The 26907-nt window shown below is 42.1% G+C and overlaps 1 protein-coding gene across 2 annotated transcripts; it reads right to left on the bottom strand.

Annotated features, from left to right (window-relative positions):
• Window positions 1–808: 808 nt before the first annotated feature.
• On the bottom strand, window positions 809–21876 carry tcf20 (transcription factor 20). Of its 2 annotated transcripts, none has more exons than XM_042504160.2 (6): window positions 21342–21876; window positions 7469–15870; window positions 6551–6644; window positions 5585–5648; window positions 5319–5419; window positions 809–2392 (listed from the first exon to the last, which is right to left on the bottom strand). In XM_042504160.2, the coding sequence occupies exons 2-6, from the start codon at window positions 14675–14677 to the stop codon at window positions 2376–2378; spliced, it is 7485 nt and encodes a 2494-aa protein (XP_042360094.2). In that variant the 5' UTR covers window positions 14678–15870; window positions 21342–21876; the 3' UTR covers window positions 809–2375. The 2 variants fall into 2 exon arrangements, with proteins under 2 accessions (XP_042360094.2, XP_042360095.2); XM_042504161.2 differs by having other exon boundaries at window positions 5599–5648.
• Window positions 21877–26907: the final 5031 nt, after the last annotated feature.

The raw sequence follows: 26907 nt of genomic DNA, 5'->3' as shown, positions 1-26907 counted from the left end.
TATTTTAAAACATTTCAACCATTTAACGCATCTATTACTTTTAGCCACTGAGGTAATTAAAAAAAAAAAAAAAAAGTCAAATTGTAATTTTATTTTATTTTTTTAGGTAATGTTTCTCTATCCAACCAGCGGTAGTGTCACAGCTGCAGAAGTACCCTTAAATTAAGCCATTGCAGCAGAATAAATGAAATCTTGAGTCATGACATGAAGCCAACAGTAGTTTCAAAAATAAAACCTAAACTAATCCACAAATTTATACAAATTAATATTATGCCACTTTGATTTTTAAAATGTTTAAAGCCTGCTTTCTTTTTTTTAACATTAATGCATTTTTGAACTTTTACCAAAATCAAAAGGCTTTTTTTCCCATTTTTGCATGAAAGCTGCTCTAATTTCTTGAGTCAAATTCTTTAGTGTAATATTTTTTGCCAGACTGACACAGATTTGACCTTGTATGATAGTTTCTAGACTCCTGAGACTGCTCACACATCCCGTCCTCTGAAGGCAGTCAGAAAGACTCAGAATGAGGTCGTGCACTTCGCTCAAACTGAAAAAGGCGGTGAAGAAGAAACAAGTGAGAGCGATGGAAATAGAGACGGAGATAGCTTGTGTGCACATGTGCAATAGAAAGATGATTGAGAATATACTGTGCAAAAAAAAATAAATAAATAAAAATAACAGTGGGAGAAAGAGAGTTTGGGAAAAGCGGAAAATAAATTGGGGAATCAGAAGAAACTGAAAACAGGTGTTTTTTTTTTTTTTACCAGTGCAACAAAAATAAGTGTGAGAAATAAGAAGAGGAGCGTACTTGAAGCATTTTTAAGTGTATTCATAATTCATATACATATTGACAGGTTTCTAATACAGCATGGTTTTGATAGTGTAACTGTCTTCTTCTCAGCTCGACTTTTTTTTTTTTTTTTTACAAGAATAACAATAAAAAATGATAAAGACAACACCATGTACGACTCACTTTTAAATTTTATGGCAATGCTTCTTTTGAATGTATTTTGCATCTCCCGATCTGCTGCGTCGCTAAAGAACGAAACCATTCAGAAGTACTTGGTAAGGCTTACTCCGCATCGACCAGTACGGTCGGCCAACACAGCCGCTCATATGACACCCTCTCCAAAGTTTCCAGTTCCCAAAAAAAAAAAAAAAAGTTTTCGTCACTGTTCGAGGCACTGACACCTGTCAGTCAAACGGAACTTGTGCACCCAGTACACAGTTTCACACCGAAAACTCCTCAGTGTCCTTTTCACCCTTTTTCCTGTCAGTTAAAGATGGCGGACACGCATTAGTCCATAGTGTTACCTCCTCCTAACAAGGCTCTGTCCTTCTCTCTGCACATTATGAACATTTGTACTTGAAAAATAAGATTGTGTCCATCGGATTTTTTTTTCATGAATACTATCTGTACCGTAAAAACCCCAGTGATGAAAAATAAGAACACTTTTCAAAAGGACCAAAAAATGGAATCAAAGACCCAGATATCGGCATTTTTTTCCCCCCTCACTCGCACGCACACACACGCGCACACACACACACCCGCACACACACTCCTCGCTCATACACGTGACTTTTGAAAGGCAACAGATGTCCGTTCTCCAAGGCAATAATGTCTTTGTGGCAAAACTCGACCCTGACAATCCAGACAGCATCACTCTGGCTCCTCCCTCTCCAGGAATGAAATCAAAAAAAAATAATCATTAAAAAAAAATCCAATTCTGACTGAATATAAAGTGAGATACATCCATTTCATTTTCATGAGTAAATACTGATGAGGATACAAAATAATAATGAGGACTAAAATAATAATTGTGGTCATCCTAATATAAGAATAAAATACTACTTGTGAGAGGATACAGAATTCTCTCCCGTTTCTTCTTTGGGTTTAACACCCGACTTGCTCCCGATACGTCTCTTCAAAGCAACCAAAAACACCTAAAAAAAACAAAACAGGTAAATGATAATACAGATGATGATAAACAACACTGTGAGGGTGTCTGAGGAAAATCAAAGAAAGCCTAGAGAGGAAGTTTGTTCTTTTTGTTCTCGACAGAAAAGTTCCTTTAGTTCCTCCGTCAGTCTTGACATCTCATTTTATTCCGCTTCGATCTTTTTTTTGTTTTTGTTTTACTCGTAGCTCCGTTCCTCTGTGTTGCATGTCCTTGTTTTTTTTCTGCTTTTAAGTAAAGAGCAACAACTCTCTTAGAAAAAAAAAAGTTTCTTTTTTTTCTCCATTGTCTTAAATGTGAATAATGCTGATTCCTGTTGAGAAATTGTACATTCCCTTTTGTTGTTCTCAGTCACAGATGCCAGTCCTTGTCCTTTCACATTTGGGGGCTGTTTCACAAGCGTCATGTCTCAGTCTTCTACTGTCCAAACTGACCTGGAAAGGGGAAACACACAAAATTGAGGTTGGCAGCGTCAGTAAGCAGATACGATACAAAGAATCAGCGGCTTTCATACGTAAAACAATTTCTTTAACAGAGAAAACTTCAGTGAGAAGTCTTTTTAACTGGACTGATGGGAGACGTTCGCAGCATTTTGACACAAAACAGCTGTTTCTCAGTTAAAATATACAACCACTGAGCGCCACAATTAACCAATCAGTGCCATGGATGAGATTAACGCCATTGTAATGCTGTCGTCAAGTGACGCGCCGCAACCAATAAGGAGTAAGAACAACAACAGTGAGCAGGATAAGATGCTGCTTTTGAGGCTGTTCTGCCGTCTCAATATCGCCCGACTTTGTTTTACTTTAAACCCCAGCAAAACAGGTGTGTTGGCATGACAACGCATCTGGGTCCGCTCCATTTCATAGCATCAGTGTACTCTTTAAGACGTGACGGCAATGGCTGGAAAAGCTCAGCTCGCCGTGGCAACCACGTTAGACTGGGAACACAATGCATGTGTGAGCGGTGCATGAAGGGAACCTCGCCGAACTGCAGCGTCTTGCACGCTTGTGGTGTTCACACCGGTTGCGTTGTTGCTGCACTGCTGCTGCAGAGCTGCCTGCTGCTATGAGTACTGTATTTCCACCATTATAAGCACAAATTCCACTTATTTTAAAAGCTGTGCAAGCTCCTGCATCGTCAACAACGCTGTCCTGTGTAATTTTTCACAATAAAATGCCCCGTGTCAACAACTGATGGGAATCTGTTGGCGGAAATGTTGTCAGCAGGCTTTTATTTTTAAAAGAAAACTAAAAACGTATCTCTTCACTTTAGCCTTTAACTGGCTCTGATTCAGCTGCTTTGCGTTGTGCTTTGCACCTGCGTTCTGCTGCACATCTGCAAGATGTATTTTGTTTGATTTAATGCATTTTTATACTCTGTTTTTATAATGTCAGTAGGTTAGATTGTATTTATTTCATTTTCCATTTTTATGTTATGCATTCTGTGCACCACATTTCTTTTCTTATTTTTACTCGTATTAGCGATTGGATTTTATCCATTTGAAGATGCATTCTATGTATTCTAGTCTGATTTTATTTGATTTCTACATGCATGTTTTATTATGTGTTTTGGTCTTTTATATGTTTTGATGTGAAGCATCATTGAATCTTTCTTGTGAAGCACGTTGGGCTGCATTTCTTGTATGAAAGGTGCTATACAAATAAAGTTTATTATTATTATTTTGAAACACAAACAGGAAAGGTTGACAGATAAAGACAGTGAAACTGTAATAAAAGGTGGTATAGAGTCAATATAATTATCAAAACTTTTTCTTTGTAGGTATTTCCTTACATTAGACTGGAGATATATATGTTTATGTTTATATGTTTCTGGTTTGTAATGTTTCATATGCAAGCTGCTGTTTTTTTAAAAAACTGTTTTAGCTGTTCAAAAAAAACAATGACGAGTGCTATAGACAAGATGCATGGTGTTTCTTAAGCTGTAATAAAGCGGCATGTCTTTGTAATATCGCAAAACGTTGTAGTTTGTTTGTACTTTGCTTTGCTGGTGTGTTGGCACGGCTACGCAACAGTGTGGACTTCAAATAACCCTAAATAAATGAGGACGGTGGCTTTTAGTGATTAGTTTGTGACGAAAATCAGTTAAGAGACGCGATGTCCGACTGAAGGAGGAAACAGAGTTTTAATGGGTTGACAATTCATTGTGATACACGGCAACATACTGTGAGCGCTCTGCTGTAATCTTACTGAAAGAAAAACAACGGTGGAGACACGGTGAGTCTTTAGTTTCCATGAGGACAGGCTGGAGTGAGAGTGAGGGGGAGGCAGTGAGAGGGAGTGACAGGCAGCAGTTCAGCCACTGAGGTGAGGCGAGGAGGAGTGCGAGAGCAGGAAGATTTCTTTTTCTCCCAAGAACCGGCCAACAAAGAGTATGGCAGCTATTATATTGCTGTGTGAAATAAACTGTCTGAATAGAAAAGGTGTAAACAGCCCTGAGGCAACAAATTAGCGCCCATTCACTGACGGCCCATTAATGAGAAACCGGTCTGCCACCAAACAATGTTCACCAGATGAAAATGTATTTGTGGTGATTGAGCCCGCTGTGTGGTGAGGAGGAGTTCACACTGCAGAACAGAACACCAGCAGTGTTTCCTACACATCTCAAAAGGTCTGGGGGGGAAAATGTAATTCAATTTATTGAATATTTGTAGTGGTTTTATATGTATTACATTATTATGCTCTTTTCTTATAAAAAAAAAAGCTCATCTCATCTGTCTGTTTGTGTGTGTCTGCTTGTCTTTCTCGCTCTCTGTTTAGACACGCGGGAAAAACTAGACGATGTTATTTACAAAATACAATTACAAACAGCATTTATACTGGGATATTTCTAATAAGCATAGTGATTTTGAAGCTTCATCATGTTGGGAGGCAAAGCAGGGAATTTAAAACTCCAGAAGACCCAACTGACCTCTGCCTGAGCTCTAGTGCCCCCGCTGTACCTCGGAGGGTGACTGAGGGTGCTAGCTTCAGTTTGTTTTTTTTAGCTATGTATTCTTTTTTTTCCACTTTTTTAAAATCTTGTTTTTTTGTTATTTCTTTTTTTTTTTTTTTTTTTAATTTTTTTTTTATTATTTTGTTCTTTTTTATTAGTATTATGGAAGTTGTTTTTCAATCATTATGATTTTATATAGATGCACCATTCTAGCACACCAGTTCATATTATGAAATTTTCTTAAATTCCTTTTTGTGAAAGGGAAAAATTATAATAATAATAATAATTAACATAATTTTGGATCAGCTTTATGAACAAATGATGTGTTTATGAGAACACCTTGAATATTCTAACTTGCATACAAATACAGGCACACAAACAAAAAACAGCTGAGTCTGAACTTACAGCTCCCAGACTCCTGTGTCTCTTCTTCTTCTGCGTTTCTCTCAGCCTCTCTCTGACTGCTCCAGGTACACTGACTTGGCTGGCCGGATGCTCTGGGTAAACTGCGTGAGGAGGAGGAGGAGAAAAAGAGAGCAAGAAAATTGCCGAGATTAGAGACAAAGATTGAAGGAAACTATAAAAGAACAGTGATTGTGTGGTGAGAAACTAAAGTGGCAAATGGAAAAAAAGAAAGAATTTTCACTAAATTACACAAAACAAAGACCAACCTCTCCTTCTTTACCTTGTGCTTCGGACACCGCAGTGAGAAATTATCTTCATTCAGAGAGCAATCTGGAGGAGGGACACAGAATACACAGTACAGATATTTCCGCACGCAGCAGAAAAATTATGTGTTTTAAACCCGCACAAACATCCATTTTTGGGAAACAATATCGTGGTTTAACCCTTTAATATTACACACACTCGAATCTCTCTGCGTTCAAAATCAATCTTTAAAAAATATTATACATCGATATTATTTTCCACTTTCATTGAGGCAGTTTTTTGAATCAACAACCGTCATAATCATAAATATCAAATATTCATTAATTTTCAGAATTTTAAATTTTACATTTTTTAAATGGCAGGTTTTTGACATGATGCCACTATGTTTTTAGATTAAAAAAAAACACAAAAAATAATCATTTTCAAAATACTATTATTATTATTTTGATTATCAAAGCCTGGGAATAACATAAGAAAATGCAGGTAGAGTGCAGAGTCTCTGCAGGAAAATACACAGCCAAACACTTCTACAGGATCATAAGTAATAACTGAGAGGGATTACTTCTTTATGAGTTTATGAACAACTTTTTAAAAAGGAAAAATCCTGCATAGTAGACCTTTAATGCATGTTAAAGGCTGGCTGAAGCATGATCGAAGATGTGAGTATTTTTAACTATTTTTTACTTTTATGTCATTAATTTTTGTACTGTAACTGCATGTTAATGGCAATTCTATGTCATCTTGATGTAAATATTAACCTCTGTCTTCTTTTTACTATAACTGTAACTGTATGCACGCTATTGTACGCAACCTTGATATCTTCTCCTTTTTTCCACTTTGTCTTTACTAAAAGCCTAACTAAGGACACGAGCTGGAAACTAGCAATAGCTTTAATCTCTACATGTGAAACATTTTAATTTGCAAATTCGCCAAATCCTGCATAGTAGATCTTAAATGCGTCCACTCACCTGCTTCAATAGCACACAGGTAGTGGTAGCGGAGTGTACAGCCTTTACTGTAGCAGCCCAGGGTTGAGCCCACCATCTCACAGTACGAGCAGCACTGAGCAGAGACAGACAGAGTGACAAAAACCAATACACACAGAACATTATTAATAATATACTCTACAGCATTTTCTTATGTCTTTTCAACAGTTGCAAACAACACTGAAAATATTAAAAAATATTGTTTTTGGTATTATTTTTATTTACTTTTCTTTTTTTCTCTCAAAAAAACTTTTTGTAATTTATATGTGTGTGTGTATGTATCCATGCATGTATGTGTACATACGTATGTGTGTATACATGCAGGTATTGCTGACTGCCCTTTAGTTAATCTACATTATTACTTCTACCACAAATGTTAATTTGATCCTTTTTGGCCCAAATTATCTCCACAAAATCTGCCAGAATGTGCGGCAGCTTCTTCCCGCAGGTCATACGACATCTAAACGTTCTGTAACCTTCACAATATTTTACCATTTTTTAATAGCATTTATCAAGCATTTTACCTTTTTAAATCAGCCACTTCATTGCACTCGATTATCTGTTGCACTTGTCTCTTTTTTAACTGCTACTCAGAGTCTTTTAACAGTCTCTGTTTTATTAAATGTTTTATTTTGCACACTGGTCCAGAGATACTTTATTTTGCTCCACTGCATGTTTTTCTCACAGATACGGACCAAAATGACAATTAAATTTTCAGTTTCGCTACAATAATAATTCAAATATTGACCATGCACAAGTACAGTTAACCTTCCTACTATGATTTTCTATATGTGACTAAACTGTTCCCATGCTCACCCCCGTGTCTGTATTTCATCTTTGTGTCTTTGTTATTGCAAATAAAACTTAAAAAACAAAAACAAATAGATGCAAGAGACTCACTGTTTCTCTGGTGCCATCTAGTGCCTCCTGCAGGCCGTACAGCCTCCCATTGACAAGATACACTCCACTGGTCCACACTATGCACCCTTCGTGGACCCACAGCTCCTCGGGGTCCATGGGCATCTGAGGCAGCTGGGCGAGTTGTGCCAAGGGTCCCAGGGAGTCCAAGGCGGGTGGAGGGGGCTGGAAGGGCAGCGACGCCTTACTGTTAGATGGCACCATCCTGGGGGACTCCTCGCTGGATTTGTGCCTCCTTTTAAAGCGGGGGTGTGAGGTCAGCTTTCTGTGTTGAGGTCGTTGTTGAGCTTCATCTGTCGGCGGCGGCGGCGGCAGCGGCTGCTGCTGCAGCTGTTGCTGGATTTGCGGCTGTTGCTGGTCGCTCTCGATGTCTGGCTCTCTTTTAAGCTCCGGGATGGGCCGGATGTCTAGATTCATGTCCCAGGTTAGAGATTTTGTTTTACTGGTGTATGAGGAGGAAGAGGAGGTGGAGGAGGAGGACGAGGAGGAGGCGGTGTTGCTGAACTGGCCAGTCATGTGCATCATCATTTCCTCTCTGCCAGCCGTGGGGGCTGTTCTGTCTTTAGTAGTGAGAGATATTGGGTTTGAGTCCAGGCTGATGGCGAAGTCGCTCTCAGTTGGGGGCTTTGTAAACTGAGCATCTTGTGTTTGTGTATCTTGGACGGCGCTCAAAGCATTCGAGCTTATGTCTGCATTTGGTCCTGTTTTGTTTGTGCCTGTGGTGGCTTGGCATTGTCGGACCTGAGGCTGGTTTTTCGGGAGCTTTGCAGCATACTCAGCTGGATAGAAAGGTCCGTAGAGATCTCCGAGGTGTTTGTAATTGGCCCATTTCTGACAGAGGCAGCAGAGCAGGCGGCCGGAGTGATTGGTCTCCGTAATCACGGGGCCTGAAACAACATAGCCAGATGAAGGGAGCGCTTTTCCTGACTGAAGTGTAGTTTCCACCTCGTCTGTCTCCCTTTTCTCTGATTCTCTGTCTCTCCTAGATAACTGGGAGGAAAGCGCTGAGGTCAGGAGAGAATCAATTCCACTCCCGCCTGCTTTCCCTCCGACTGCACTCCGCTCTCCTTTCATCTTCTCCTCCTCAGCGTTTACAATGGTGCACACAGCCCCAATCTCTGGTATTTTGTTCTCCACATGTATGTGCGGGACAAACAGGCCCTTTCTATTTGGATCCAAGAATACTCTATTTGCGCCGGGGCTCCCACCTGCCCCTAAAGGTGTATCTGGGTCGTCCTTTGCGACCGGTGGCGCCGTTGGCGCCGCTCCCCTCCTTCTCCTCCTCTGTCGTCCTCTTGCTTCAAGCGGCTCATTTTCATCTTTCACACCTCTGCGTCTCCTTCGCACCGGTTTGACCTCGATCTCTGGCTGCGTGTCCTCGCTCTCAACATCCACTTTTACTACCTGGGTTAAAATAGGTGGGGTCAGCGGGGGAGTGCTTTTATTGTCTGTCAGCGGGGGTGCAACAGGCGGTGGCGTGCTGCTGGTAGCCTGCACCAACGGAGGAGTTGTGGCAGCAGCTATAGTTGGAGCGGGTGGGGCTGGAGGAGCACTCGGAGCTGTGCTCGCAGCCTGGGCTTGAGGCTGGCCCTGCCCTTGTGTTTGGGCTTGGTTCTGGGCCCGCTTTTGTTTATTCACACTCCCCACGGGCCTGCCCTTTTTCTTGCCTGATGGGAAATAACCTTTAGGCACCAGACTCTCCGGTGGCTTTGAATCTTGCGGCGACAGACTGGACCGACCGGAGGACATCTGATGTTGCCGGTTCAGCATGTGTCCTTGAGCCTGACTGTGGTGGGGCGGGGTGGCTCCGTAGTAGTCGCTGCCTGGATAATCATCAAATCCCATGCCAGATTCTTGAAGTTTCTGTCGGAGAAGGTTAGCAGCAGACTGCTCCCCTCGTCTTGTCTCAAGCTGCTGGTAAGTGTTGGTGAAATGCTGGATGTCGGAGAGAGCAGATGAGGATGGAGGTGGGGAGCCCTGGACGGGGCGAGGGAGAGGCGGAGGAGGGGGTAAAGGTCCGAGCAAAGCGAAATCCTCCTTGTCCCCAGTTGCTGCCGCCACAGCGGCTCCTAATCCAAAGTCAAAGTCTTGTTTTATGGTTTGGGACGTCTGATGAGGATCACATGGGTAGGCAGTGGGAGGTAAAGGCCCCGTCTCGTCAACTCCTCTGAAGGGAATCATGTCGTTTAATGAGTGACTTTCATCCATGTAACTATCATCCCCTCCTGCAACCCTTGGGAAATGTGCCAAGTCTTGGTCCTGTGAGTCATTAAACGGTGGTATTTCTGAGTGAGAGAAGCCCGGGTAATGATTTGACTCATCATCAACATGGCCTGCCGGCTTTTTAATATTTGGTGTGATTTTCTGCACTATTGCCTCCAGTTTCAGACCTCGTCCTTTCCTGGGCGTCAGAGTCTTGGTGTTTCCGCTTGATGGAGAAAGAGGTTGCAAATAGGTGTTCTCGCCGGGCAGAGGGGAGGAGAGCCTGGGACACGGGATATCAGAGCTGGATGAGTCATCTTCATTGTGATGGCTCGACTCAGACTGAGCCCCGGGGGAGTGATGTGAATTTGTGGCAGCCCTCTGCTGAGACGCATCCTGGAGTTGCCTTTTGGCGGGAATGGGAGAGATAAAAGAACGAACTCTCCTCCGCAATATTAGCGGATTTGTGTCTCCTGAACCCCCGGCTTTAGTCTGACGCTGCACCTGTGGCGGAGTGGAGTTCATGTCAGCGGCGGGCTTAGCGGCGCTGGGTGGGGGAAGTGGACAGGGTTGTTTGGCTTCCTCGGTGGCTCCTCTGGAGACCTCAAGTTCAGCGGCATTTTGGCCGTGAGTGATTTGCGGAGGGACGTGTGAAGCTACGGGAGCAGGAGGAGGGAGAGGAGGAGGCGGCTGTGTTCTGTAGAAGGGGTCTCCCTCCATCATTCTGCCGCCTTCTCTTCCAGAGTGCGACTCCCCCCACATTTTTAAATCAAAGAAAGCGCTTTGATGGTGGAGTGAGCTTTTGATTGCGTGCTGATCGCCGGCCATGTCGGTTTGTGAGATCATCCTCTGTCTCTGCTCTGATTGGCCGACCTTGTGGCGTCCCGGAGAAGCACCGGGCTGCATCATCATCTCCTTTGGCGGCCTGTTCATCGCTTTTACCCAGTCGGTCATGTCATGGGGGTGATGAGGGGCAGCACGGGGGTGAGGATACATTTGGAGCTTATTTGTGGTTTGAGTCTGGGGGGAGAGATTGTGGTACGGATGGTGGGGGGGGAAATGAGGGTTACTGCGTGGCATCATATTCCCTTCTCTTGCGTCTCCGAATCGATATCCAGGGAAACTGCCGGTTGACAAATCAACACCATGGAGGTAGGACTGATGCCTCGAAGGTGAAGATAAAGGGTTAGAGCTCAAAGGGTGCGAGGGCAGGGGTGTAATATCAACATTACCTCTCCTATAGGTGTCAGGGTTCAATACAACAGACGAATGAACTGATTTAGAGTGAAACTCCACATCATCATTAGCTCCACCGCTGCCATGATGATCAGTTTGTACATTTGCTGTGTCTGTGCCGGCCTCTTTTGAAGCCGTTTCCATTTTCACCACTTGTTTCTCTGCAATATCCTTTTTACTCAGATCACTGGCTGCTGCCAGAGAGGAAAATGGCTGTTGAATCACAGAGGCTCCACTCTGACTTTTCTCCCGCTCCCTCTCTCTGTCACTTTCCCTGTCCCTCTCTGGTGTGCTGCGTCGGTTTGGAGACACATCACAGATGACGGAGCGCCGCTCTGATGGGGCTAATATGGAGCCTGATGATTTTTGAGACTCAGCTTGACCAATGCTGCCTGTTAGCGGCTCTGGCTCTTGCAAAAGGAGCTCCTGCACAGCAGAGGATGGAGCAGGCGCATTAGATAACACTTTTCTCTGTGGCAGAGAATAGTCAGCTAAGTTTATGTGTTTTGTTGGGGGAAGCGGTGACTCTGCAGCCTGCTGTAAATGGCTCTGAGACACACCCGCTTCAGTTTTTTCAGCATTTTGCGTTATCTTAGTACTGGATGCTTCTGATTTCACTGAGGATTGAGCTTCTGTGGTAAAATCAGGCTCATTTCCAGGCCTCTGGTTTGGATGTGGGGGCTTTCCAGAGCTTCCCATTTGTCCAAAAAGCGCTGAGGCCTCCGTCACTCCACTTTGCATCCTCATACTTTCACTCACACCATACGGGTGTCTGCTTTGAAACTGCTGTTGCACTTGGAGATGTGCAGGAAACGCCTGCTCCGGTCTGCCGTAACGTCTATCTAAATTGTAACCTTGAAGAACCTCTTGTAAGAGGCTCGGAAATTGCTGCATTTGTGAGCTCTCCTCGAGACTTTTAGCCCCTGCTCCTTGACCTCTTTTCACCAACACCTCTGCTACAGAACCAGCATCCTTTGGATGCACGGCGCCATAACCAGTTTGGGACTGCTGGTACCCTAAATATCTGGAATTTGATTCCATTGCACCCGCTGGGCCAGCCCTCCCTCTGTTTTTCATTGACAAATCTGAGCCATATGTTGATTCAGGGTAGCCGTATTTATGCGGTCCAGACTGGGGAGGATTTTGAGGCCTGCCGAAATTTGATTTCTGGTGAAGGGAGGAATACATGCTCAAATCTACACCTTCGTCTCCATTATGGCTGCTTGACTCTCTTAAGAAAGCGTGTTTGTCTTCTATACAGTTGTCTTGGGGATGCTTGCTCTTTTCACTGTGACTTCCCTCAGACCGAGCTGAAACAATCACGCCGACACTGCTGGCACTCTGCTGCTCCTCAGATGTGTGCTTTTCTTCCCTCTCATTATTGTGTAATCTGGATGCGGACTGCAGCCTGTTTTCTTTGTCCTGACAATTTTGTGAATTGGCTTCTCCATCTCGCTGGCTACTGCTTTTCTCCGTTTTCTCAACCGTGCCTTCACTTTCATTTTTGATGACTTCATTTTTTATTTCAGCCGTCCTCGTCCTCTGGCTGCCTCTGTGGTCATTGTATGTTGGACCCGGCTCTGAGACGCAGTTTGGCTGTGGAGGGGGAACACTGGAGGAGGTGGATGAGGGGGACGAGGAAACAGGAGGTGTCGAATGTGAAGTTGGGCCAACCTCTGATGATTGACATCCAAACGATGGAGATGATGATGAAGAGGGAACGTGAGCTTCGTTTGCTTTAGTTTCGGAAACAATTGGTTCTTTTGACTGTGAATCAGAGATGACTGTTTTAACAGCTTGCCCCGTCTGTGTCTGACTCTGAGAGGGAGGGTGATAGCCAGTTGGTTCAGATCCGCTGCTCGCGCCACTCATCTGCCTCACTCTCCCGTGTTCACTCTCAGAATACGGCTCCTCGCGCTCCATCTTCGTCCCGGATGAGCCTCCTACTGACATCAACGAGGACTCTTCATCGGCGCCGGCGTCTAAGTTGGCTCCATCACCGATCCCAAGTGCACTTCCATCTTTAACCGTGCTCGTGCTTGAGGCTGCACTTGCATTTCGACTCCTCGGCTGCGATGGGGGCACGCCGTGCGTCGCCTGTTGCACCTGCCCCGCATCTTTCCCCTTCTTCTGCGAGAGCACTGAGTCGGTGAGGAGCATGTGCTGAACCGTGTTTGGTAAATTGGCTACTTGTGAACTCAAGGCGTTAAGACTATTCATGCCGGCATCCTGCATTTTGTCAAGCGCAGAGGCTGAATAAATAGAGGCGCCTTCCTCTCGAGATCCTGCGCTGAGGCCTACTTTGTTGCGGCCTGTCGGAGGAAGGCTGCTCCCTCCGACTGCACTCATGCTGTGAGCTTTATGACTGCCACTGCTACCACAACTACTAATGCTGCTGTTTGAGTTTGGAGTGGGACTTAACTGTGGCATGGTCTGCAGTAATCTACCTTGACCATGGCTGCTACGCGGGTTTGTAGGAGGGTGTGCAGGGCCGTGACTTGAGGGATTTCCGTGTACCTCTGAGACGCCCATCAAAGGGGAGGGAGAGGAGCTACAACTAGGGGAATGCACTGCAGACGCAGCTGGTGAAGGGTTGGAAATCGGGCTAAAATTTTGGTTGATTTGGGTCTGTTGAGCATTGGGGTGCATCGGGGATTTGGCTATTTCTTGAGATGCTGCTTGAGGTATACTGGGATTGGCTGCCTGAAGATGTTTAGCATATCCAGGGCCTGGAGACGGGCCCTGGTGCTGCATCTTGAGAGAGTTGTCATAACCTACCCCTAGATTGTGCTGTGAGTTGCGGTGCTGTAGTGTGGCCTGCTTGTGGAGTGCGAGTGTCTGTGGGGAGAATCCGGGATAATTCGAAGCGTGGTAACTCTGTTGAACATTCTCCATCGGCCCCACATTGTTAGCAGCAACTGAACTGGAGACTGAATTTGAACTGGAGTTGACGCTGGGAGAGCTGTTGACTTTGGGATCGAAGCCCGCGCTAGCAGCTGAGTCGAGATATCTCTGCGGAGGGGGGCTGTACATTCCTGATGACCCTGTGGATGCACCACCCTGCGGGGAGTAGTGCGGGTACTGAGGGGTCAATCTGTGCCCAGAGTGCGGGTAGCTCCTGTGCTGCTGTCCGTGGTGGACGGCCGGGAAAGTTTGTCCAAGCTGGCGGTGCTGCATCTGAGATCCGGGCACTGACTGCATTGCAGCGCTCTGACTCATATTGTACTGATGAGACGGAGAGAACGCTCCAGCACCAGCACCTCCACCTGAACCGGCGCTGGAGCCATAGTCTACTGGATATGGTGACATCAGGCCAGATGATGGTGCAGAGCCGGATCCAGCATGTCGGTACTGGTGAGGTATATGTCCATCAATATTTGGGTACCCAAATCCTGGCCCGTAAGCCATTCCCCCTCTTCTGTGCCTGTCCTTTCCACCCATAGAAAAATAATAATCCATGGCATCCTTCCTGTATGGGTTGTTGGCATTGCCGCTGTGAATGTTACCCTGTGTCGGCGCCGCCTCCACAGCACCTCTGCTCCTCGCGCTGTATGCAAGCATGTGGCTGGCTTGACTGGGGTGATGGTGGCCTCGGTGCAGGCTCTGCTGTTGCATCCCTGTGTAATCATCCGTCATCCTTGGGGAGATCTGGGGGTCTGCTGGCTGAGGGGGATACGGAGTTCCCCCTCCGCCCCTTCCACTGAACCCCGGGGGGAGAGAAGGGGGAGCTGGGCTATTTGAAAAATTCTGCATTGTTTGTCCAAGTTTGGATTGAAAACGGAAATATCTGTCAGTGTCTATAGCGGGGAATGCTTCTGATCAGAAACTGGAAGGCTTACGGCAGTAACCATAAATGACAAAGATAGAGTCTATGGCCTGGCAGCAAAACAAGGAAATGCTTTGAGAAACCAAGCTGAGGAATATATATATTGCAGATGTTATAATCACTTTTTTTTGTAGCAGAAAGTGTGGAGGGAGCTTGAACAGGCGATGATTTTATCAATATATGAAAAGGCCAAATGGTAAAAGTCTTCAATTTGATGATGGTATGGTTGTTTTCACTTTTTTTTAAATGGAAAAAAGTCCACTTTACAGCTTCAAAAATGTAATTTAAAAAAGAAAAAAAAACAAGAGGCAGGTTTTGACTGCAGAAAAATACAAGACTAAAACTGTGCAGTCATTCCCATGAAGCTGAAGCAGTTTGGCACCGAGCAGGCGATGATATCACGGACGTCTGACACACCAGCATGTGAGAACCTTTAAATGTCTTTACGTGTACACGCTCCGCTAGAATCACAGCTCAAGCAGACGGAGCTATGTTCGGCTTAAACTGAGTTGTGGTCCATCTTGTGCAAAACAAAAAAAAAAACAAAATACAAAAATCTCAATAAAACCATTGAGAGTGTGTTCTGTCAAAACAATCCTTCAGTTTGTCGATATGTTTGCCAGGACCTGACTCACACCTGTGTGAGACCAAAACTGCAGGAATTCGGATCAAGAGGTCTGAAAACAGACCCGCACTAAACACTCCCAGAGGCAAACACTCCATTGATATTCTCATCAGCTCTTGGAGTGTAATACTTTTTGAGATGTTCTTTTTCTTGGTCATTCCCTTTCAAATACTGTTGTTTTTTTTGTTTCCTGCTACGGCGTGCATTCAGTTGGACTGTAAAAAGTCTTTGGTCCCTATTTAGAAACTGTCCTTCTTTGATTCTGTGTTCAGATTCTTCCTGGTGCTCTCCTGTATCTTCAGCATGTAGCTGTCTTACCTTTGTTTCTTTCTGCCAACCATCATTTAATCCTACCTAGTTCCATGGCAACAATTTTCCAAAAGGAGGGTAATCCATTTATTCCACTTCAAGTTCAGTCAATTCAAGCCTCTGTTTTCTCTTCAGTACTTCCATGCAGATAAGTTCACTTTCCAGAAGCCGCCAGCCTTCACAACTCTGCAAACACAAAAGATGACTGATGACTTCTCTGCACAAGACAAATTTCATTATGGACAATCAAGTTTATCATATGTTATTTCCAATTTTTAAATTTGAATTCATTCATTAGGAATGCGAGATGTGATAAAAACAAGTAGATAATAACAAACATAGCAAAAACTGTGCAGGAAAGTTTAAGAAACCCAAAGGGGCTTATAGTAAAAACCTCCTCTATAGAATTTACAATCTGTTCAAATACTGACAGAAGTTTTCTCCCAAACATGACAACATAACAAGCAAAACAAGTAGTAATCATAAAATCAGAGGATACAAGTTTTTAGGCTGTTTATTGATAAAGAAGTCCTGATCTCAGACCATATATTATGGATCACATCGGCATTTGTGGACTTATCTTTACCTCTAAAATCACACAGGTTCTTCACAAATATATTAACAAAACATCATCAGACAGACGTCACGGGAATGTGAAATCCAGGACAACAACATGCAACATATGCATGAGGCATAGCGCTTATTGGTAAATTCGATTTGTTTGTATACTTGCATGAGTGTACCTCACTTTTAAACTCAGATTTTTAATGTATTTTTTTAATCTAACTTTTATTTTGATTCTATTATTGTTTTGTTCTATTATTATTGTTTGTTTAAAAATGAATTGTATGGGGTAAACCACTGTGTTTTTACTGTGCATATGCCAAAAAAACATTCCTTCTTTGTTGCACATCATGTCTATTCAACTTTAAAAGGCTCAGATCGACTCTTATTTTAATATGCATTGGCTTCACTGTGGTTGTAGCGTTAACAAAACATGCCAAAGCCGTCTCCTCTGACTGATAAACTGGTTTGGTGGAGAGAAAACTGGGTTAGTGTCAGCATGCAATTAAAGCAACAAAGTAACATAGACAAGGTCACAAACACTACCTCACATGTAAACAAACAACCTCACGCAGCCAAGACAGAAGCAGTCCATCTGCCACCTCTTTAAAATAAGACTCTAATGTTAGAGTACTTCTTTTTATGGGCTTTAATGATTATAGGTGATAATTAAAAGGCATGACGCCATCTTTATGAGGTCAGTACCCATAATTGCCACGTGTGACACAAGCCTCTATTGTCTCCCTGTGATACGTTGTAAAATGGTTAATAGGCGTAACATAACTTTGGGGCGACTTTTGTTGCAGCAGGGTCGACTTACATTGAGACACGCAATAACAAGCCCTCGCTGTGTTTGATTACTACTATTAGTCTATGCGTAAGAGGTGTTATTTGTCTGTCAATCTCATCATTAGTGTGAAACTATCTTCACGCATGTCTTGTGTTTTGCTAAAGAGAAAGTGACGATCAGTTAATGGGAGAAAACAGGACCAGGGGGTCCAAACTTAACTAGTTAAATCTTGTAAATCCTTACAGCATACCGCAGGGGCATCAAACACAGGACCTGTGGGCCTGAACTGGACCCCCAGAGTGTCCAATCTGGCCCACCAAATGACTTCGCACATTTAATATTGATGGGCTTGTAAAGGCAAAGACTCTTTGAAACCTGTGCAGATTGGCTTGTTTTCTTTGGGAAAGGAAAAGGGAAGAAAACAATGAGCAACTTCAAAAGACTTGACTTAAAAATGAGTAAAGTACAAAAAATTATCTCAAAATTTGAAAAAAAAACCCCAACAAAAAACTAAAATTGAGTAAAAAAGAAAAAAAACAACTGCTTTAAAAGTAATAATACCTCTGTAGCATAATTAAGAATATATGATCATGATAATAATAAATATAGTTTCCTGGACATATTTCCCATTTAAAAAAAAAAGTTTTAGAATTTTATAAATCCACTAAGTATTCATTTCAGTTTGCAGGAAATGTCTTGGCAAGTTGCTCATTACTTTTTCCCATGTTTTCAAAACAAATCAAATCAAATCAGCTAAGGGTTCAAAGGTTAAAATACTCGTAGAATGCATCTAGATGTAGCACAAGAAAATGATGTTAATCCAGGATTTAAAGGCTTTAACAGTGAGTAGCCTACTTCATGTAAAATGCAGCTTTATACCTCTTACCCTCTAAAATGTGCAAGTGTGCACACTTGATATTTAAACACTGGAAAATCCGCTAAAAAAGGCCATAGACTCATTTCCCATTGCCAGTAGACCAGACCTGTGTACACAGCTCTGCAGCAGACAAGTATGCCTTTCTGTTTCTGATTTCTGGTGTGTCACATTCAACATAACGGAGAGGCCGGTAACAGGTTAGTAAACAGTGGAAAGCAGCATGGAGGCCAGTGAATATGTTACAGTGCTATCTCTTACATGTTTAGTCTCTCTTTTAAAATCAGTGCAGATTCATTTTGATTGATGTTTCAGTGCTGCGAGGGCGGAGACTGACAGTATTGTGTGTCAATGCGTTGCTATATCTTGCTGGTAAAGTGGCTAAAATGAGTGCGTTCACCTGGGTGTTGCGTCACCATCACTGAGAATTGGAGCTGGAGCAGATAAATTCCTGTGACTACTGCAGAGTAAATTGACATGGGGTGAATGCAGATTATAACCTTTCCCCATTGCATCTAAAACGCTGGAGGTTTTTTGTGCGGTGAAAAGGGGTCTTTAGAAGATTTTCACTGACAAAAATACAGTTCTCTGAACAAAAAAAAGAATACTTATTATGGTCATATTTCCAGATATTGAACACTGCAAAATGTTGTGACTCAGCAGCTGTATCAGACTTCTGTCTTCAAACAATATTAGTGGAATTGTGCTGCTAAGGCACTGCCAAAATATTTGATTTGTTAACGGGTCTTTACAGCAGCGGATGAGTTAAATAAGATAACAGGATATAACTTATCTGACTTTTATTATGGTGGGGTTGATTACACTGAGACACGAAATAACGAACCCTCGCTGTGTTTGATTGCAACTATTGGTCTTTGGGTATGTGGTCTTATTTGTCTGTCAATGTCATAATTAAGTGAAAGTATCTTCACTTGTTTTTCACAACAGAAAAATGATGAGCAGTTGATGAGAGGGGTAGCAACACAAACTGGTCATACCTTTTCAATCTTTTTGAGTCAAACACACTGCAATTTTTCAGGTGTCACACCTAAGGGCCAAAGCTAGTGGTTGACAAACCTTGATAGAGTATTTATATTTGATTTGACAAATTAATACTGCTGCAAAGACGAATTAAATTTTTTGTTTAATAATAAAACAAATCTATCTCTCGGTCCACATTTTGCTGCAATAAAAATGAAGTGAGATGAACAGACTGAAAACTTTATATTATTTGATAAAACCTTGAATTTTTAGTTGAAAAAAGGTAAGTCACAACATGTCGCAGTATATGTTAATGCTATATTAAGTATATTGTGTAAAAGCACAATGGTATTGTATCATGACTTAAGCATCCTGCTTTTGGTGATGCAGTACAAAAATTAGAAAAGTTAGATGCAAACAATTGATCTCAATCCTACCTTGATTACTTGATTATTGAGTTTTAGCTGGTTCAAATCTACAATTCACTGCTATTCGCCAGCAAATTCACCGTAATTTGGTACACTTTACCCTCAAAAGTGCAATAATATTGTATTGTGACTAAAGTATCATGATATAATTGTATTATGGAGCTTTTGGTGTTTTCCACCCCTATGGGTGATGCAATGCAAAACTGTATGTTAGAAGCACACTATTGATCTCCATCCTACCTTGATTACTAATTAATCACAGCAGCTCACTGTGCACAACCAGGCATTCACAATACCCACAACAGTGCAGCATTAATAAAAAACTCCCTCAATGCAGTCTGTCAGCAATCAATTGCACAGCTGCCTAATTGATAAGAGCATTCGCAATGTTTTTTACACACACCAGCTCTGATGTTTTGTCGTCTAATGTTGTCAAAACATAGCTTTAGCTGCCACATTAGCCCACAGCAAGGTATATGCATTACAATTTGTTTTGTAGCTATGTAATGTTAGCATTTGCCACCTCACTTACACAAACACTAAGTATCAATATTTTATTATAGAAATGTATAATGTTGCAAAAACAAATTCTTGGTAGCTGACTAGAATACAGTCCACTAGATGCATTTTGCTCCAATAAAAATAACAGAAGTGAAATAAACAAGCCTGAAAACTTCATATTGTTTGAAAAAACAGTTGTTGACAAAAAAATTGTCCTTCATTTTTAGTTGAAAAAGGTGTTCAGTCGCAACATGCCAATATATGTTAATGCAATACTAAGTATAATGTTAAAAGTGTAATAATATTGTATTGTGACTTAAGTATCATAATATCATGATATTGTATCGTGAGGCTTTTGGGTAATACAGTGCAAAACTGGAAAAGTCAGAGGCACACTATTGATCTCCATTCACCTTGATTACTAAGTTTTAGATGGTTGCAATCTGAAATTCATAGTTTGATGCCACCAAATCCACCTAATTTTGAGCACCTCACATTTAAATGTGCAATAATGTTGCACGGTGACTTAAGTATTGTGATATTATGGTATCATATCTTGAATTTATGGCATCGTGGGGCTTTTGATGTTTTCCACCCCTATTTCTGATACAATGCAAAACTGCAAAAGTTAGTAGCACACTACTGATCTCCATTCACCTTGATTACTAAGTTTTATATGGTTGCAATCTGAAATTCAAAGCTTCATTCACAGCAAATCCCCCTAATTTTGAGCACCTCACATGTAAAAGTGTGATAATACTGCACGGTGACTTCAGTATTGTGATATTATGGTATCATATCTTGAGTTTATGGCATCATGGGGCTTTTGATGTTTCCCACCCCTATGGCTGATACAATGCAAAGCTGCAAAAGTTAGTAGCACACTATTAATCTCCATCCTTCCTTGATCAGTAATTAATCACAGTAGCTCACTGTGCACGAGCAGACACTCACAATACACACCACAGTGCATCATTAATAAAAAACTGCCTCAATGCAGTCTGTCAGCAATCAATTGCAATTCAGCTGCCTAATTGATAAGAGCATACGCAATGTTTTTTGCACACACCAGCTCTGATGTTTTGTCGTCTCACGTTGTCAAAACATAGCTTTAGCAGCCACATTAGCCCACAGCAAGGTATACGCATTACAATTAGCCTTGTAGCTGTGTAAGGTTAGCGTTAGCCACCTCGCAAATTAAATATGTAGCCGCATATGTTGGGAGCTAGCTAAGCTACGAGTTAGCATCCTAGCAAGCTAGCTAATTTGTGAATTAGCACATATAGCAGGCTAAAAGGCACGGAGGAGGAGGGGGGGAGCTACAAAAAGAGAGGTGATTAGGTGCAGATGTTTGCCCCCGCTGTGAAATTCAGTGAGTAAACGCTAGCATAAATATCTGGGCTGGTTGTGGGTGCTGCATCAGAAAATTATCATCACGCAGGCTGACATTTTGAATAAACAGAGCTAACCGGGGGAGAGGCAAGTCAGTGGAGCTAGCTAACACACTGTGGATGCATACCTGAAAACGTAGCAATACAAGGCCCCTCGAAGAGTGAAAGGCTGTTTTGTGACAATCCCGCTGCTGTGGCAGGAAACCCCAGTCTCGAGTCGACTAGCTCCGCCGCTTTCCCCTCACCCTCTTTGAGTCCAGACAACCCCGACCAGCGGCGGCGGAGTCGGGGGCCCCGTCACGACACTCAGATCCCGGGCCTTTCTTCCGATTTCCCCTTTTTTCTTTTGTCCTCACCTCCAAAAATGATGAGAGCAGAGCACAATCGGGGTGCCTGTGGGTCCCGTAGCCAGTGAGGTCCATACACCCCCGCCCCCTCCTCCCCTCTTGTTCCCTCGCCTCTCTCTCCCTCTCTCTCCCTCTCTCCCTCTTTCACACACCGCTTAGGTGATTCCACCTAACTAAAATTAAACACCTCACAAGCCTCCTCTAGCACATAAAGATCTCTGTTTCCGTCTGTAATTTGCATTTGCATGTCAGCAGCTCGACCTATTCCTGTTAGTTTTTTTTTCTTGCAACAGAAAGACCGCCTTGAAAATGCATACACACTCATATTCCTGCACCCCCTCCCTCATCTCTCTCCATCACTCCCCTCCCTCTCTCAAGCTTTTGCTATTCCACTGCTTTTCTGCCACACAAAAATCTAAGATTATAGTAATATTGTGAATGCATTTCTTTTTTTTTTTTTTTTTTGCATGTGCATGCTCTGGGCTTTTATCGCAGCTCCTTTGTTCTTATTTCATCTCCAGTGAAAATGCCTAATGAAGGCACCAGGGGTACAAAGGCAATATGGAGAGAAGACAGGGCTGAGTGGAATCTGAAATAAATAAGTCAATAACAGATAAAAGACAATTTGTGAGCAAATAGGTATGCCTGCATTAGAGGAAGATTGCCGTGCAGTTTATTGTGGTCTCCTTATGCTGATTTTACACACAATGCAGGTTTTTTTTCTCCCCCCACAAAGAAAAGCCACTTAAATCATTACCATAATATCCAGCCATTGGTTAATGTTTGACACACTCAGAACATCATCACGGCCAGAGCAACAATGGAGGTGCTACAAACAGAATTCTTTTCCCATTAAATTTATTGTGTTGTCTCCTGCCTGAGCTTATCTGCTCTCACACAGGGGCCAGCGAGTGCAGTGCAGACCCACTCACACTCTCCTACCATCATAATGATGTGCCCTATGCCCCCCATCCATGGTGCTGCACTTTTAATGCACTGCAGTGTGTCACATGTGCATGCGCTCACACACACACACACACACACACAAAGACGCCACGCATCAATCACAAATTAAACGCACAAACAGTCAGCACACACACACACATAGTCTCTCACTTAACCTGTCGATCACAAGAGTAAAATCTCTCAGTTTCTAAACAACAGTTCAATACATTTCATTCCCTTGCAGATACACGTCTATTTCTATCATAGTTGCCATAGCAACTGCATCACAGAGCCTTAACTGTGGATAATTTTTAGGCTACGAATCTACACTTGCTTTTTTACATGTGCGATTTCATGCAGACGCACTTGTATTGCCGGTGCACAAAATCTTGAGCCACGAAATCACTTGTGTGTGTGTGTGTGTGTGTGTGTGTGTGTGTGTGTGTGTGTGTGTGTGTGCTTGTGTTGCCACTAAGAGCTGAGAGGCGAGATAAAGGGCATTGATACTCTGGGCCAGCAAGTCAGCCAGCCAGGCCTATCCAATCAACAGGAACGCCTGCTGGGATACACACAGACTCTCTCCATCACCGACAAGGTCACAAAATCTTCTACAGAGGAGGCTCAAAGCACACGGTTGTGAAGAAACCAGCCCGTTTTGAACACACTTCATGCCCTCCATGTCTTTCTTTCACACACACACACACAGTCCTGCAGAGCCGTCCATCTTTCAGTTTGCTAACATGTTCTGTTTTGATGTTAAACTTAAGACAGATTTTGAAAATTCAAAATAAGAGAGTCTTTACTGTCACAAGAAGTTTTCCTTAAATAATTCATATATTTAATCAGAAAATTGCAGCTCATGGTGCTGCAGGATGACGTTTTTCTATAGGCTGACGTGAAAGTTAGCGTCGCCCTGGTTACCTCGTCAAAAAGCCAGTGGGATTTTTCCATTGCATTTTAAATGAATGCAGAAAATTGGACTTTTAAAAAAGAAAAGAAAGAAAGACATAACAGAGACCACGCACTGACTTAGCGAAAAAACTAAACAGATAATTCAAAAGATGTGTGAGAGAGACACAAAAGAGAAATTGATGCATGAGACCATGTAGTTTCTTTATAGTCTAACATTAGGTTTTTACTTCTGGCGATTGCATTCGGGTTTCAAAAATCTTAAAAGTGGTGTTTATTTGTAGCCATAGATTATCTTGCCGAACAAAAAAGTTTCTGCCATAATTCAAAATCCAATATCCAATGGAAAAATCCCTTAGGCTTTTCAGTATATTTCAAACTGGACCCTCATTTGACGTATACATATACTATTCAGTTTAGCATTTTTAATACAGCAATAATCTAAAGGCTGAATTGTGTCACTTAATTGCTGATATTGTCACAACTTGTGCTCTCCCCCTCAGCACTGTGTCTGTTTGCTATAATGGCTGAAATATTATAGAACCTTGAATAAATATGAGAGCTGAACAAGGTGTTCATCTCATTATGTATACGACCTACACATTTACAAAGTCCAACAATGATAATAATAATAATGCATTGGATTTGTATAGCGCCTTTCAAGGACTCAAGGTTGCTTTAGAAAAAAAATTTAAAAAAACAAAACAATACAATGCAGCTAGATTGACTTGCAGCCTGGTCTCATGAAACATGAGCTTTGGTGGTGGGTAAAATAATTTGTTAAAATTGTGTGCTGGCAATATGAAAACTATGTCACTACAAAGTCAATGAGGAACTTTTGTTGTGGTGGATACACAGATTAATGTTGCCTTCATTTCCTCCTCAAAATATTGTATTTTCTGTATTCACAGGTTACGAGCGCAAGAGCAGCCCCCTAAAGTCATAATTGTGGGAGTGGGAACCTGGGAAATTTTAATGATACACAAGTTACCAAATTGTGAGATTTGCGTGATGTTTCAGGGCAGCAGTGATGGTGGAAAGCATGGAAACAATGTCAGCAACTTAAAGTAAAAAAAAAAAAAAAAAAAATTAGTTATTTTGTCCCCACTAGTTATCATTTATTTTTAGTAGTTGCACATTTTAGCATATGCATCTATTAACTGTAGCATCCAAGCAAAACTTTAATTATAAAGCATGCCAGGCGAGTATACTTAATTACACATTAATGACATTATTTTATAACACGAGTTGCCAAACTTGATGTCGTAATTGCATAAACATGGAGAGCAAAAGTCAGTGTCAGTGGATGTGTCATATTCTACAGGTTGGAAAGAGACAATGAGGAAGGCAACAACAGAAAAGTGAGAAATCGTCAGAAAAAGAGTGTGCAGTGATTTTGATAAGTCTGCTTGTTTTTTGGGTAAAAACAAATATCTGTAAAAACAGATCTTAGTTAATAGTTTGCTGTTAGGGCTTCTCGGTTGTGGAACGACCTGCATCACCATCTTCTTTAAAATTATTTTCAAGACTTATTTTTTTATGACATTCCTAAGATTTCTCTTTGTACATTTTTTTAGGTCTGTTTTCAGTCATAGTGAGCAGTGCACTCAGAGAGCTACACTGTATCTTACTCCTGACATTGCACCTACATTTTTTTCTTTATTAAATTTTAAAGGTTATTTTTTCCTGTGTGTGTTTTTTATTCTGTTTTTATGTGTAGCACACTTTGGTACATTTTGGTAAATACTATATTTAAAAAAAAAGTCATTATAATAATTTTAACAATAGTTTACAGGTATTTAATGCATTTCATAATTGTGCTACTATTTGCTTCGTCTGTGCATTGTGACACGTTCTTGTTAACAATAGCTACGTGCAAAACTATTTGAAAAGCAGGTTCTGTTCAAGTTTCCAAGACTCACGAACAGAACCAGTTCAAGAACCAGAGATGCACGGTGGAAAAGAGGAATGTGAAACTGTGATGAAACTTGAGAATATACTGCACAATGATCGAGTCTGCTTTTCCATTTTGACACTATCTGCTCTTACAGAAATCCAAGTAATTATCTGCACTGAGTACCTACAGAGATATGTAAGTCCTCACACAAAAAATGAAAAGCATTGCCCTTGACACCTCAAAACTAATGGAAGACATTTTGCATCAGTGCAGACATTTACACAGAATTGATTTGGATGTGCTGAATGTGTCTGTTTTTATATAAGGTCCACAGTGCTGAGACACAGGCGAGTCAGATGTTACTTGAGCAAGAGAACAGGCAATTAAATCTCAGCTGGAACATACTTCTCAAACCTGAGTGCGTGGAGAGATGAACGGTGGATAAGTGCCTGCACTGCGTGCTCACTGGTGAATACAATCCACTCTTAAGTGTCCTTTTTATATGTAGGTTTGAGGCCAGTTAGAAGGTTGTTTCTGCTGCTGAATAAAGCCTGTGGATATAATAACCAATAACGACTCCATTTTGAGTGCTGATGCTTTTGATAAACATTTTTAAGAATCGCTTTTTACCACAGCAAAACGATCACGACTGAGGAAGCAGATGGCTCTTATATTGCACATTATCTTGGGTGTTTTAGATGTACACAAATAAATATTCCATGCTACAGTTAACAATTGACCACAACAATTATTGAATTTATTGCCCCACTCAATCAGCAGAAAAAAAAAACAGATTTCTGCAAACCACAGATGTTACATTTGTACATTATTTTGTGGCTGATATGCTGAAGCTTTGCATTTCTCCACTGTGGTGAATGTGTGGTTAGGTTCAGGCACGGAAAACGACTTGGTTATGGTGTTTTGGTGTAAAACACCCGTATTTAGTGGCACAAAAGCTACTGAAAAGGCAGGCACGGATTTGCTCAAATGCCACTGAAACTTTTTGTCTGTCAGCACCACTGTGACGAAGGTGTGGTTAGGCTTAGACACAAAAACTACTTGGTTATGTTTGGGAAACGATCACATTTTAGCTTAAAACTCACACATTTGGCTGAAAAAAATATGTCAATGAAAAACACCAAAGCTCGGTGCTACAAACGCCGCTGGGATACACCACCATGTGTCGGTAAAAACACCCAGGCACGGTGGCTCAAACGCTGCCAGGAAACGTCACAATGTGACAGTGACAACCACCCAGGTCTCATGGCTCAGGCCTTGCTAGGAAACGCAGGAAGTGGCGTTGAAAAAGTTCTGTGGATCAAAAGCTGCAGGGAAACGCCGTGATGTGTTTGTGAAAAACAAAAGCCCCTGGAAAGGCTGGGACGGATTTGGGAAAAACACCCAGGTTCAGTGGCTCAAACGGCACTGAAACTTTGTTTCTCTCCAACACTGTCGGTCTTAATCCAAACTTCACGGTGCTGCCATCAGACCGCAGATACAGAAGTTTAGAGGACAAGAGCTCGCTTCAGCAAAAGCTTTGTCCCGTCTGCCACAGCTGCACTTAACAACCTCACAACCACAAAACTGGTCCTTATT

The sequence above is a fragment of the Plectropomus leopardus genome, chromosome 18, assembly GCF_026936395.1.
Source record: "Plectropomus leopardus strain MGB_pleo_1.0 chromosome 18, ASM2693639v1, whole genome shotgun sequence".
In the NCBI taxonomy this organism is placed as follows: Eukaryota; Metazoa; Chordata; class Actinopteri; order Perciformes; family Serranidae; genus Plectropomus; species Plectropomus leopardus.
Note: the sequence above shows the minus strand (reverse complement) of the source record. Positions and strands in the feature narration are given on the sequence as shown.